The following is a 12,990-nucleotide window of genomic DNA, read 5'->3' as shown; positions in this document are numbered from 1 at the left end:
AGGTGACTCAAGTGCACAGTTTAGTTTGAGAAGCCCCGCTTTACAGTATTTCTGTAAGAACACCACGAAATAGATGTCCCGCTTAATACACATGTAAGTTCAAACATAGTATGACTTGCTTATCTTCCCACAGCTAATAATGAGGTAATACATGTAAAGAACTTAGAGCAGCATCTTGCACAGTGTATGTGCTCAACAATAGTAATGTCTGTTTCAAGCTGAGAGCCATTTGGTTCCCCAACTCTACAACTGTTAGGCGCCAGCCATTCAGTTCAAGACGTGAGGCAAGGAGAGTGGTCTGGTTTCTTTGCCAGCTCAGGCAGAATCTACAGAGTGGGAAATGAAGGGCTCCAGAAACTACAGTTGGGGTGCACCTGTCCCATAGCAGCGGCCATCCTGCGGTGGAGATGCTGTTCTCCAGAAGAGGACAGACATACAGGGGGCCAGCAGGCTCTCAGGGGGTCCCTCTAGGAAACGCCCTGCCTCCCACCTCATCCCCTGTCTGTGCCGGGGTCCCTCTGCCCCCAGGCCTTCGTAGCCTTTCTCCCCTCGCTGTCGCCCCCAGCCTCCTCAGCAGAAGGCCACCTGTGCCGCCACCTCTCACTTGGCAGGCCCCAACCTGAGGAGGGCCCGGGCCCGTCTCTCGGTGCTGGCCGCGCCCTCAGGGCCCTGGAGCTCGGTGACTGCTGTCCTGGACGGTCTGGGGCATCTGCTCTGGCTCTTCCCCGGACCTCCCTGCTGACTGGCTGGAAAGGGCCAGCTCCTGTCCTCTCGGGGAGCTAGCAAAACGGGAACGTACTTATTTTAAAGAGTCTACTTTTTTTGTTCTTTGAAATAAAAAACAAGTACTACTTTTAAAGTAGCATTTGCTTATGGTCAAAATTCAAATAGTGATACTCAAGTTATAAGTAAAAGATCGAATCCTTTAAACATTCGTGAGATTTCCTTGGCGGCCTGTTTCCTTTCCATAATTACCTCACTAGGCTTGGAAGCCTAGAAAAACCAACTCCGAGCCTTGCCTTTCCTTTCCCCGAACAAAGCTCTTCTGTTCCGCAGTTAATCCGCTTCTCCCCATAACCGTATTGTCTTCGTAAAATAAACGTTCTGGGGCGCTTTGCTTCTTCGCCCCGTCTGCTCGGACTCAGCTTTCCTCCGCGTCCCTCCCACTCCCGCCTTCTATCCCGGTTACGCGGCGGCCAGGCCGTGAGCGACCCCCTTACGGTAGGAGCCCCGCGCCCACCCATTGCTGGCGAGCCCCGCCTCCTGCGCTCACCCAGTGGGCGGAGCCCAGCGTCACCCGCCCCACCCTGTGGGAGGAGCCTCGCGGTCACCCCCGCCCTCCCTGCCGCGGGACCGAGCCCTCCCGGGGCCGAGCTTCGCGCCCACCTGCCGGCGGGCCCCGCCCCACCGAGGGCCCCGCCCCCCTACGGGCCCCGCCCCTGGGGAACCTCGTGCACGCTTCGCACTGCGCTCCTCGGACTGAGCCCCGCGCCCACCCGGCAGGCCCCGCGCGGTCGCGGGCGCGGTTCCGGAGGCCAGAGCCGGTGAGTTCCGCGGCCGCCCCTTCCGAGGCGCCTCCGAGCTTTGCGCGGCCTGCGCGTTGTGGTCCCTTCCCCGCGTTCCAGCGGGGAAACCTTTAAGGCCGAACGTCTAGAAGCGGGCCTGTGGAGCGCGCGCCCTGGCTGGCTAGCCCCGGGCCTCCCTGCATTTCTCCCAGGGGCTCCCCGCGCCCTCGGGTCCCGGCTCTGCGCCCGCCCCTCTCCCGGGGAAGCCGGGAGCGCTCCGCGGCAGTGACTCCCCCGCCGGGAGCAGCGGGGCCGCCCCTCCCCTGCTGCCGCTGAGCCCGGGGGGGCGGGGTTTGAGGGCAGGCTGGTTCCCCGCCGGAGGGACGTCACTCCGGGTCTGAGCTCCTAAGGCTGTGGTCGAAGCAACTTGCTGCCCAGCTTTCTATCTAGATGAATATACCTGAAAGAAGCACAGCCGTGTGTCTATAAAGATTTTAAGGATTAGGTGCATTTCGCAGGGAGGCTTTCCGGAAGGTTCCATGGTTGGAAATGACGCGGGCCCAGGGCGCTGGTTCCCTAAAGATCGGCTGCGGCCTGGGGTGTCCTTGCAGCCCTGCTGTTTGGTCAGTATAGCCTCTTGAGTGTCTTGAAGGTCTGGTTAGGGGAAATACTGCATTTCAGGAAATCTAAGGCACTATTAAGTTTGCACATTACTGAATGTGCTAATTGAACTATGAGAAAAAATGACTTGTAAGAGCAACCCTATTTCAGAGATTTTTAAAGTGTTTTTTAGAATTGCTGAGATGCAATGGCTACCACCATGTTAGGTACTTAGTCCTGTGGGTTTTCTGTTAACTTACAGAGTTTAGTGGGCGTGAGGAAACACGTTGTTAGGTAATGTGCCCTGGGTAAGGGGTGGGGTCTTCTCCTGTGTCCTCGAAGCCAGGGTGCAGACCACTCCGGCTCAAACACCTGCCTGCCTCATGCGCAAACCTGGATGATTCTGGGCAGGGAGAGATGGAGGTCATAGATAATACTACGTCCGGGTTAAAGCGGAACCCCAGCTGTTTCTCAGTAAACAGGGATAATTACTTGTAGGTAAGCTGGATGCCGCCCTTCCCTGCTCTGAACCGACAGGCCCCTGTGTCTGCACTGTCATTCTTAGCTCCGCAGTTGTCTAATACACACACAGCTCCCCTACTAGCAGGGGGTCCTGGGAGGCAGGATCCACATCTGTCTTTGTGGCCCATACAGCCTTCTCTTCCATGACCATTTCTTTCCTAAAAGGGGGGAAATAAATCAGCAGCAGTGGGGTGGGATGCTTGGTTTGGGAGGAAAGGGGAAGGGCAGAAAGCGTGGAGATGAGTTAGGGGCCCACAGCCCAGGCAGAAAGTAACATCTCATGGCACCCTCCACTGTGATCTTGTTTCGCTGCCACAGGATCACAGTGGAGGGTGCCATGAGATGATGCCTGGCACACTGTTGGTACGTAGTAAGTGTTTGCTGCCTGAGGAAAAGTGAAAGGGGCTGGAAAGGGAAACCATGCCCCGGAAGCCGGCCCAGCCCATAGCCTGCCGCTGCTGGCCCTTCTCTTTGAGCTGTCCTCGTCCCCAGCCATGCTTCTTGGCCATATGTACTCTTAAAGTTGGTGGCAAAAAGAAGCTGCTTGAAAGCTTGGGGCTTAGCACCCATCAGAAAGGCTAGAAACCAGCTAAGACAGTGTCTCCTTTCTCCATGTCTGCCTGCAGGGATGCCAGAAGGGCCTTCTGTGAGGAAGTTTCACCACTTGGTCTCCCCTTTTGTGGGGCAGCAGGTGATCAGGACAGGGGGCAGTAGTAAGAAGCTAATCCCTGCTGGCTTTCAGTCCTTGTGGCTTCAGGACGCCCAGGTGAGTTCATCTCCGGTGGGCTTGTGCCACACCGCACACAGAAGGGCTGGCTCCTTCGGCACATCCCGTCCTCCCCTGGAATTGATGCCAAGACGTTCATGCATTGCTTCTTGAACCCCAGGCATGACACACATTATACACTAGGGTAGCAATATGAAAACAGAATACAAAGCGGCTGGAACATGCTTTTCCTTTACACACATTTCCTAGTCTCGCTTTTACTGAAACTGTTCTTTTCTTTACAATGATGGTTTGACTCACTGATCAACTTTTGTGTCGGTCAGTGGTCCATTTTTACTGACTATAGCTTTTTTATTGTGAGTTCTCTTGTGGCCATTCTGTCAAATCCATTTTTGGGGGTGGTGAGAGGTACTGAATTTTATAATGTGTTGTCTTTAGCTGCTGTCAGTTTGTGTGTGACACACGTGGGCGTGTGCTGATTATTTCTGACGAAGTATTATGAATCGAATACTACTGGAGACAATTTGTGTGTATTTCTTAGCTAATCCACGAAAAAATTGGGAGCGTTTCTCCTCAGGAATCCTAGGGTGGCCCTGCTGTCTGGCTTGGATCTGTTTCATTGCCAGTCTGATCTTCCACTTGCTCGCAGGCACCTTGTGAAAGCATGTCCTAACTGCCCACGCCACTGAAGCAAGGAGCAAAAGCCAAATCTAAAATACATAACTTGGGAAAGTTTCATGGACGAGGCAGGAAGGGAGAAATGTGCATTAGGATAAATGTCTGCATATACCTCTTCCTCTCTTCTGGGTCCGTACGGCTCTGTAAGTTCTTTTGGGCCACTGTAACAGAACACCACAGACTCGGGGGTTTATGGGCAACTGGCATTTATTTCTCCAGCTCTGGAGATTGAGGCCCTGGCCTGTTTGGTGTCTGGTGAGAGCTGGGCTCTTGGTGCATAGATGGCCATCTTCTCGCCGTATCCTCACCTGGCAGAAGGGGCAAGGGGGCTCTCTGGGGCCTCTTATATAAGGGCACTAATCCCATTCACAAGGCCTCCACCTCAGGACCCAATCACCCACCAGAGGCCCCACCTCCTAATACCACCACATTGCAGGTTAGGTTTGAACAGATGCATTTGTAGTGGACGTAGGTCTGTGCAAAGGCTTAACATCATGTTCCTTTTTTACTAGGTCCACGGAAAGAAATTATTCCTTAGATTTGATCCAGATGAAGAAATCAGGTCCCTTGGCAGCAACCCACTGCCAGAACCTCTACAAGAAGGAGAGAGGGAGGAGGCGACCAGGGAACAAAAGCAGACCTTGGGGCCCAATGGCCAGAAAACCTCTGCCCAGCCCTCCCAGTCCCTGGAGCTTGTCCCCCTTGGGGACAGTGGCTCTGAGTGTCTGGGGGCAGACAGCCCTGCGGGAGGTGCTGAGCGGTGGCTGCAGGTCCGCTTTGGCTTGTTCGGCAGCATTTGGGTGAATGAGTTCTCCAGGGCGAAGAAGGCCAACAAGAGGGGCGACTGGAGGGACCCCATCCCCAGGTGATGGCTGGTTGGACAGGCTGGGACTGGGACTGTCTGTGCTCTGCAGGGTTGGCGGCATTTGTTGGGCCCCCATGTATAGGCTTGGGGCTGGGCTCTGCAGCACGCCCCCGGGGCGGGGTGGGGGTGCTCCTATCTGCTCTCCTGCAGCCTGCTTCCTAGGACAGAAGACACTGCTCCTTGTACCCGTAATGGAAAGGAGACTGGGCTGCATCCGGAGAGGGCTGGTAATATCCCGAGGCAGCCAAGCACAGGGGGAGAACGTGCCCAGGAAACTTGGCCCTTGAGGATGGGGGGCAGAATCTGCAGAACATTATGGCTTGACTCGTGCACTCTGAATTTAGGGACAGAATCGTCCCCATTTGTAATGTGTTTAATGTTGAGAAGACTGTCCTGGTGCACAGAGCTCTATCCGTGTTCAGGAAGATTTCCCGAGTGTGGGTGGAGTCCCAGAGGAGTCATTGCTGGTCAAAGAGAGTGACCCTCATTATGGCCTTGCTCAGCCAATTGTCACTAGCATTCAGCTGTGCATTCAGCTGTGCATGCACTTGTTATCAATTTGTAGGGTCTTTTAGATAATGTGCTTTGTGATATGTGGTGTCAGTATGATTATGAGTCTGTGCACTTTGATGGTGTTTGTGCCTTTTTGCATTTGGGATTTTTAATTTTTAAGTAGTCAGTGGTCAGTATTTCTTTTGCTAGTCCTGAAGCTTTCCTCTCTTGCTACAGAAGGCCCTTTCTACCCAAAAGTCAAACTAATTTTCTAAAGTTTCATAATTATATCTTTCCATGTTCAAAACTGCCCTCTTTATTTGTGGTATAATGCAGAACAGGCAGATGCTTGGACTGTAAAAATAACTCAAACTATCTAAAATGCGGAGGGGATTTTTTGGCTCATGTAATGTGAGCTCAGAGGGAGGTGGGCTTTGGTGTTGACTCAGTTCCTGGCTTTTGGCTTCATGTTCCCATGGTTCTCCTGTGTCTGCCCTTCCCCACTTGGTTTTGTCCTTAGTTCCTCAGCAGGAGGCTCTTGCAGGTTCAGGCATTATGTCCGCACAAAAGAAGAGAGAAAAGGAAGAGAGAGGATCATTTCTAGAGGTTCAGATGAGCAAAGAGAGCTTTCTCCGAAACCCCCAGCAAAGCCCTTGCTGCCCGAAGCCGGCTCACAGGCTGATTCTGAGTTAGCCACCAGCGAGGGCAGCAGAAATGCTCTTTGGCTGGCAGGGCTCAGCCCTAGGCTTCCACGTTTATTGTCACAGAGTTAGCATGTGGCAGTTTCTTGCTTTTCAGTTTGCTCCTTTCTCATTCTTCATGTTTTATGTTTTGCTTCTCCATTAGGCTTGCCTGAGTTTTATCTATATCGTTGCCCTTTCAAATAAATAAAATTGGTTTCATACATTCTATATGGAAGAGTATTTCCTAATTTTCCAAATGTTCTCTTGTTTGGGGTCCTTGTTTTGTTGTAATTGTTTTATTGGTCTACAGTCAGGACATCAGCCTGTCAATTGTCTATTTTGGGCATCTGTTAGATTTGCAGCCCAATGCGTCACTGGTCTTTGCTTATAGTTTATGAACATGGAGGAAGATAGTAAGTTCCTTAAAAGGAAAATGTTCTGTAAATGTTAGGAACAGGTTATGCGTTGACAATTCAGATTCTTCCCATCCTTGCTTTTGTTTGTTTACTTAATAGCCCAGTGTGGGAAGAGGAGCATTAAAGTTCCCCCTGGCAGTTGTGGTTTTAGGAAGTCCCTCCCTGTCTTTCTAAGCACTTTTATGTATTTTGTGCCCTGCCACCCAAGGCATCAAGGCCGCTGAGCCCGCCGGGCCCTGCAGCTTCATTACTAACCGCAGCAGACCCCCTCCCTGCCCTTGGTCTTGAATTCTGCTTTTCCTGGTTAGTGCTGCTGGGTGTTCGGTTGGTGCACCTCTTGGTCTCTACCCACCTGGTTGTAGGTGTGTTTTTTTCACTTATTTAAGTGTGTTTCTTACAAACGGAATGGCTGGCTTTTGTGTCTTTCTAAACTCAAACGGAAACACTCTTTTGAAAGGGGGTACCTGTGTTATTTGGACTTGGTAACATTTGCCATTTTATTATGCCTTGTTTCCTTTTCTTCCGTTGGATTTATCAAGTTTCTTCCTTTATTTACCCTGTTAATTTGGAAATACTGCTATTCATCTTCAGTCTGTTGGTAATAGTCTTACCTTTTTTTTTCCGAGTTAGTAACTGTCAAATTTGTAATACCATTACATCAACAATTCTTCTTCTCCCTTGTTATTGAAACTGGTTTTTTGCTCACTGTCCACTCCTCTGAAATGAGACCTTTCAATTTGTGAAAATTGGTGAAGGGACGCCCCACCGACAGGTCGTGGAGAGGCCTGCAGGGGAGCTCTAAGGCCCACCACTCCTGGTCAACGGGGGACCCCAGGGGAAGGAAGAGGCAGGGCCTTACCGCTTACACTGTTTTGGCTATTTTACCACCCAGTAGGGGAGGGAGAAATTTCTCCCTCCCCCAGCAACAGTCCAGCCAGTGAGCAGCCCCAACACGTGGGACTCCCCAGTTTCCTCTGATGGACTTTGTGCTTAGAACAGCCCCCGACCTGTTTCCCTTTCCTTATAAGAGCCTCCTCTCCTTGGTTCTCTGGTCATGCCTGTGGTTTTGCCATAGCTTGTCCAGAATTTCAGTGCTGTACGATTCCTGAAAAAAACCATTTTGCTGGTGAAACAACTGACAGCTTTATTTTTCCGATTAGCTAACTATTTTCACTTCACTACTTCTTTTCTTTCATGTCCACCCCCTCTCCTACATTTGCTTAGTTTAGAATTTGTTTCAGATTTTTAAATCACCTGTATTACATTATTAATTATGTATGACCAAATTAATGATTAGAAACATGTTAAAATAGGTATCTTGTGTTTCGAGAATTCTTCTGGTCTTCCAGTTCTCAGTGGCGCTCTCATAATCAAAGTCCATTTCAGCCTCATAGTAAAGAGCACAGAACCCAGCCATCCTTTGCCTCTCCCCCTAGCCGGAGATCCTTGCTCATTTCACTTCCATGGGGTGCATATTTTTTCTCAAGTCATGGCCTCTGGTACTATGCGGAGAGGTTTTTCTGAACCCCTGCTGCTCTGAAGTCCTCCTTTTATGTCCGCGTGAGAGTACCCTCAGGCGAGACACCGGACTCTCCTTCAGGTGTGGGGTCTGTCGGGCTGATTATCTTCTCTTACAGTGCTATTTCTGCATCCGAGCTGACAGGGTGTCTCCTCTGCCCTTGCTCTCGGGAAGCCCAGGGGAGTGTGTGCTGGTGTGACTGCTGCCTGGGGCTGGGAGTGGTGCCTCTTGGCCTGCAGGTCTCTGCCCTCCTTCCTAGCTGCCCAGTGTCTGTGTTGGTAGCCGCACCTCTGGAGCATTAGCCTTCCCTAAGGTCCCACGTTGTCTCCAGTGAACATGCACTGCTATGATCAGAAAAAGGGGGGAATGTATGCGTTTTGTTTTAATTACTTCATTTAGTCCTGGGATGTTTATGGTTCTGGCCAAGCTGTCTGTTTTCTCTTTGGAGACCTCAGCTTTCCTGGGTTCATCTTGTCTGTGGAATGGGAGCTGTGTGTGCATGTGACCTGGCTATTCTGTTGTAACTGTGCACTTAAGACACTTCTTTTCTCCCCAGGTTGGTCCTGCATTTTGGCAGTGGTGGCTTCCTGGCATTTTACAATTGTCAGATGTCTTGGGGCTCTTCCCCAGTGGTCAGACCCACCTCTGACATCTTGTCTGGGAAGTTCCATCGAGGACAAGCCTTGGAAGCTCTGGGCCAGGAGCAGCCTGTTTGCTATACACTGTTGGACCAAAGATACTTCTCGGGCCTAGGTATGACCGATGGGAAAGGGAGGGCCCCATGGAGCTGTTTAATAAAAAAAGCCCCATCCGGGCGGCCCCAGGCTGCAGCCCGCCCCAGATGTACCACCACGCTGGTCGTGGGGCAATCACTTCATCTCTTTGGCTTCACTGCCCTCATTTTTAAAACAAGGGAGTTCAGTTAGGCAATTTCTAACTTCCTAGCTCCAGAATTCACAGCCTAATTGTAAATCAGCTGTCATGTGCCTGATAGCCATGTCAGCACGCAGCCGCCTAAAGGACAGGGTTGTGTCTCATTTCCTGGACTTTCCTCTGCCTGGTGCCATGCCTGGCACCCAAGAGGTGCTTGATCAGTGTCTGCCAGGAGCCAAAGGCCTTGCAGGTTGCTAACGGGGCCCCTTTTGAGCAGATGGAGCTGCCTGCTGGTCAAAGCACAGGTGTCTCGTGACATGCGTGATGAAGGTGCCCTTCCCTGTGCAGGTGTCCTGAGCTGTGAACTGAGCATTTGAGGTGGTGGCAGAGCTGAGCAGTTTGAAAACTAGAACAGCTGGTTAGCTGGCCTACAGAAACAGCATCACGACCACATCAGGGCCCTAAGTACTATGACTGGCTGCTGGGCAGTGGGGAGCGGTGCCCATGGTGTGGCGCACCTCACGGGTGAGGAGGAGGCCCAGCAGCTCACCAGGCAGGGCTTGCCCCTACACCGTGAGGAGCCGAGGCCTCCAGAAGTGGCCTTTGGAGTATCAGGAGCTAAAGCCCTACTAACTAGTCATTATTACCAACAAAAATAATAACAGACACTCAAGTGACTCTGATGTTCGGGCCCATGGCTTCATCCTCACTGTTACTCCGTAGGATAGTGGCTCAGTGAGTGTGCCCTTTATTCAGATGCAGAAGCTGAAGCAAAGGACCCCCTGCTAGTAAGTAGTGCAGCTGAGACGTGAATGCGGGTCGCCCGCCAGTGACGGGTGAGGAGGCGTGTGATTATGAAGCTCTGGAGGGGGTATTGGTGGCATTCCTCTGCCCACGTGCACGGAATGCTTGCCCTCTACTGAGCTCACCTTCTCTCCTTAAAGGATCATTGTTAATGGCAGCAAGGCTGGGCTCAGTTTACTGTAACTTCAGATAAAGTGTGATAAACGCCTGGTAGAGGTGAAAGAAAAGGCACGGTTGGGGTATTTTGAAGAGAGTTACTGATTCTGGAAGGAGGGATCACAGCTGCCATCACAGAGGCAGGAAGGAATAGAAAAATAACAACATAAAACCTCGTAAACACTCTATATTTAGGCATTATGCTTGACATTTTAAATAATAACAGCTCATATTTCCTGAGTATTCTCTAAGGACCAGCTACACTGCTCAGCACTTGTGTGCGTGTGCGTGTGTGTGTGTGTGCGTGCGTGCGTGCGTGTGTGTGTGTGTGTGTGTGTGTGTGTGTGTATGTGTGTGTGTGCGCGCAAGAGCGTTCTTACTGCTCGCAAAAACCAGGTAACCTATCCCAGTTTAACAGGTAAGGAAACTGAGAGGTAAAGAAGCTGGGGGACTTGCCAGGGTCACACAACTAGCATCCAGTTGGGCTGGGATTCAAATCCAGGCAGTCAGTTTGCAGAGCCTGTTTTGATAACCTTTTGCTATCATGTGGGCCATGTCTGAGTTTCATTTCATCTTCCCAACAACTGCAAAGGTAAGTGTTAGCAAGCCTACTTTGCAGATGGGAAGGTTGACTCAAAGTAGGCAACTTGCCCGAGAGCCCTAGTACCCCTCGGAGAAGCTCCAGGCCCTCCCGAGACACTCCCTAGCCGCGGGGTGCTGTGTTCACATGGCGGACTGGTTTCGTCATGGACACGGCCTGTGTCCTTTCTAACCTCTTCTTGCTTTCTTCCAGGGAACATCATTAAGAACGAAGCCTTATACAGAGCTGGGATCCACCCCCTCTCTCTGGGCTCGCTCCTCGGTCTTCCTTATCTTGAGGCCCTCGTGGATCACGTGGTAGAGTTCAGTGCAGACTGGCTTCAGGGCAAATTCCAGGGCAAACAGCAGCACACACAGATCTACCAGAAGGAGCGGTGCCCTGCCGGGCACCAAGTCAGGAAGGAAGCATTTGGACCCCCAGGTGGCTTCCAGAGGCTCACCTGGTGGTGCCCACAGTGCCAGCCCCGGGTGCCGCCTGACGAACTGGAGCAGCCCAGCTCCCCCAGGTCACCTGGGCCCTTTCTTCACAGGACCTTGCCCTTTAGGGATAGTGATGCCTGAACATTAAGAGAGGAGGTGTGGGTAAGGACTGGGCCTGGGTACAGGAACTAGAGGGTAGGGTGGTCGGGGGATGTCACTCATCTCGGGGCTGGTGTCTAATGCACAGGGGTCGCAGGTTCAATGTGTCCTTTTCTAGTTTTGGTTCATTCTTCCTGCCTAATACTGCCACTGTGAGGGAGGGAAAAAAATCACGGCAACGGCTCGGGGCAGAACTCCCCATGGGGCAGTGAGAACGAAGCGCCTGGCCAGTGCTGTGCACCCACAAGGCTTTGCAGGTCCTTTTTTTTGGAAACATTGGTGGTTTTTAAGGCCCTGCATTTGAGAAACGGGAAGATGCGTTGTCTCTCTCTGTTCCTCTCGAGGGGTCCAGGGGTGAAGATGGACTTTAATGGGAGTAATGGTCAGATCCAGCCTGGCTCCTTTCCCGGGGATGGAGCTGCCAGAAGGGGTGGGAGCAGGGAACCAGGGACCTGGCCGCCTTCCTGCTGTGCTCAGAGGCTTTAGGAAAAAGCCCCTCATTTCTTCCTGAATGTGAAATATTTGTGATTATTGGTATGTTGAACAGTGTAGGAAATAAGGTTGTTAGTGACAGCCAGAAACTAGGACAGTGACATGAAAATAAAGCTCTTTGTTATTTTCTTTTGTCATCTTTTATTTGGCATTTAAGGCTCTTAATGCTGTAAGTAACTGAGCTCCTTGTAGAGGTGGCTGGTAGAATTTGCAAGGGAACCTGACGCATCCACTGAGGGAGCAGAGCAGGGGGTGAGCACACAGCGCGCTCTGCCGCTTGGTGCACTGCGTTGGTGAAGCACCAGTGAGTTCACGTCTGTTGCCCCAGACTGTGGCCTGTCAAAGAGTCACGTATGTGAGCGAAACTGTCAACAGTGGCTGTTATTTCCAGCTGTCCTTGACTCTTCTCTGTCTTAAGTCATTGAGAGTTGCTAACAGTGGTGAAGCCACTTTACGACAGACCTATATGCTGTGTAAGAGCTGGCTATATACTGCTTACCCTGTAGTTCTGGCTGTGTAATCTACAAACCTCCATGGGGGAAGGGACTCACTGTCTTTGTTTTATAGATGAGGAGACTGAAGTCTAGAGAAGTCTCATTAAGTTCACACAGTTCACTAGAGCCAAGGGTGCACACTTATCAACATCCTGGCTGACATCATTAGGGGCATGTCTCGAAGTAGCCACGTTGTTTTTGATCCATCAGCTCTGAGTATCTGATCCATGCATCAGCTGTGATGACTCACAGATGAAGAGTCCTGTGACCAAATAATGCTGGATCCCTCCTCTTGGAGCTCTATGGAGCTCCTAAAGCCTCCAGGAAATTCTGCAGTAAAGCAAACTATTTTCTTTATTCTGCTTCTGAGCCTTACTTTACCATGAAAGCCCTGTTACCTTTACTGTTCTTTGGAACACGGTGCAGAAGATGCTGTTATAACCCATTAGGATCCAAAAGTTCTCCAAGTGTCATTTGAATCTGTGTTCAAAGATCTGTCCACTGTGTTCTCTCCAGATCATTCCAGATTATTGCCTGCAACCGGTGTCAGCGATCCCTTGTAGACATGATGTTCCTACGTCTAACCTAAGTCCATCCTGCTGTCCTCGTGCCACTTTTGCATATCCTGCACCTTCATTCCTCAGGCATTCCACAGCACTGCCACTTCTTTGGCCTCAAGCTATGTGTTAGACATCTGGGGCCGCTGCCTAACAAAACAGAAGGCCTTAAACACCATACATTTATTTCTGAGTTCTGCAGGCTGGCAGTCCAAGGTTAATGCCAGGGAGTTTGCTAGTGTCCCTGGCTTGCAGCTCCCTCCCCGTGTCCTCCCGTGGCTGCCTCTCTGGGTGCCGGCGCTCCTGGTGTCTCTTCCTCTTTTTTGAAGGATCCTAGTCCTGTTGGGTCAGGGACCCACTCTTACAACCTCGTTTAACTTTAATTGCCTCTTTAAATACCCTATTTTCATATGTACTCATCATGGCTT

The 12,990-nt window shown here is 51.2% G+C and overlaps 1 protein-coding gene across 1 annotated transcript; it reads left to right on the top strand.

The window, feature by feature from the left end:
- Nucleotides 1–1,916: 1,916 nt before the first annotated feature.
- NEIL2 (nei like DNA glycosylase 2) lies at nucleotides 1,917–11,637 on the top strand. Its single transcript, XM_057504280.1, has 5 exons — nucleotides 1,917–2,128; nucleotides 3,254–3,393; nucleotides 4,545–4,897; nucleotides 8,564–8,760; nucleotides 10,634–11,637. Exons 2-5 carry the CDS (start codon nucleotides 3,256–3,258, stop codon nucleotides 10,999–11,001), a joined length of 1,056 nt encoding a protein of 351 aa, XP_057360263.1. The 5' UTR covers nucleotides 1,917–2,128; nucleotides 3,254–3,255; the 3' UTR covers nucleotides 11,002–11,637.
- Nucleotides 11,638–12,990: the final 1,353 nt, after the last annotated feature.

This window comes from Manis pentadactyla, chromosome 1 (genome assembly GCF_030020395.1).
Source record: "Manis pentadactyla isolate mManPen7 chromosome 1, mManPen7.hap1, whole genome shotgun sequence".
Lineage (NCBI taxonomy): Eukaryota > Metazoa > Chordata > Mammalia > Pholidota > Manidae > Manis > Manis pentadactyla.
Note: the sequence above shows the minus strand (reverse complement) of the source record. Positions and strands in the feature narration are given on the sequence as shown.

Coding starts and splice junctions, on each gene's coding strand:
- NEIL2 (XM_057504280.1), top strand. CDS start 3,256: ATGCCAGAAGGGCCTTCTGTGAGGAAGTTTCACCACTTGGTCTCCCCT. Junction 4,898..8,563: donor TGGAGGGACCCCATCCCCAG/GTGATGGCTGGT, acceptor TTTTCTCCCCAG/GTTGGTCCTGCATTTTGGCA. Junction 8,761..10,633: donor AAGATACTTCTCGGGCCTAG/GTATGACCGATG, acceptor GCTTTCTTCCAG/GGAACATCATTAAGAACGAA.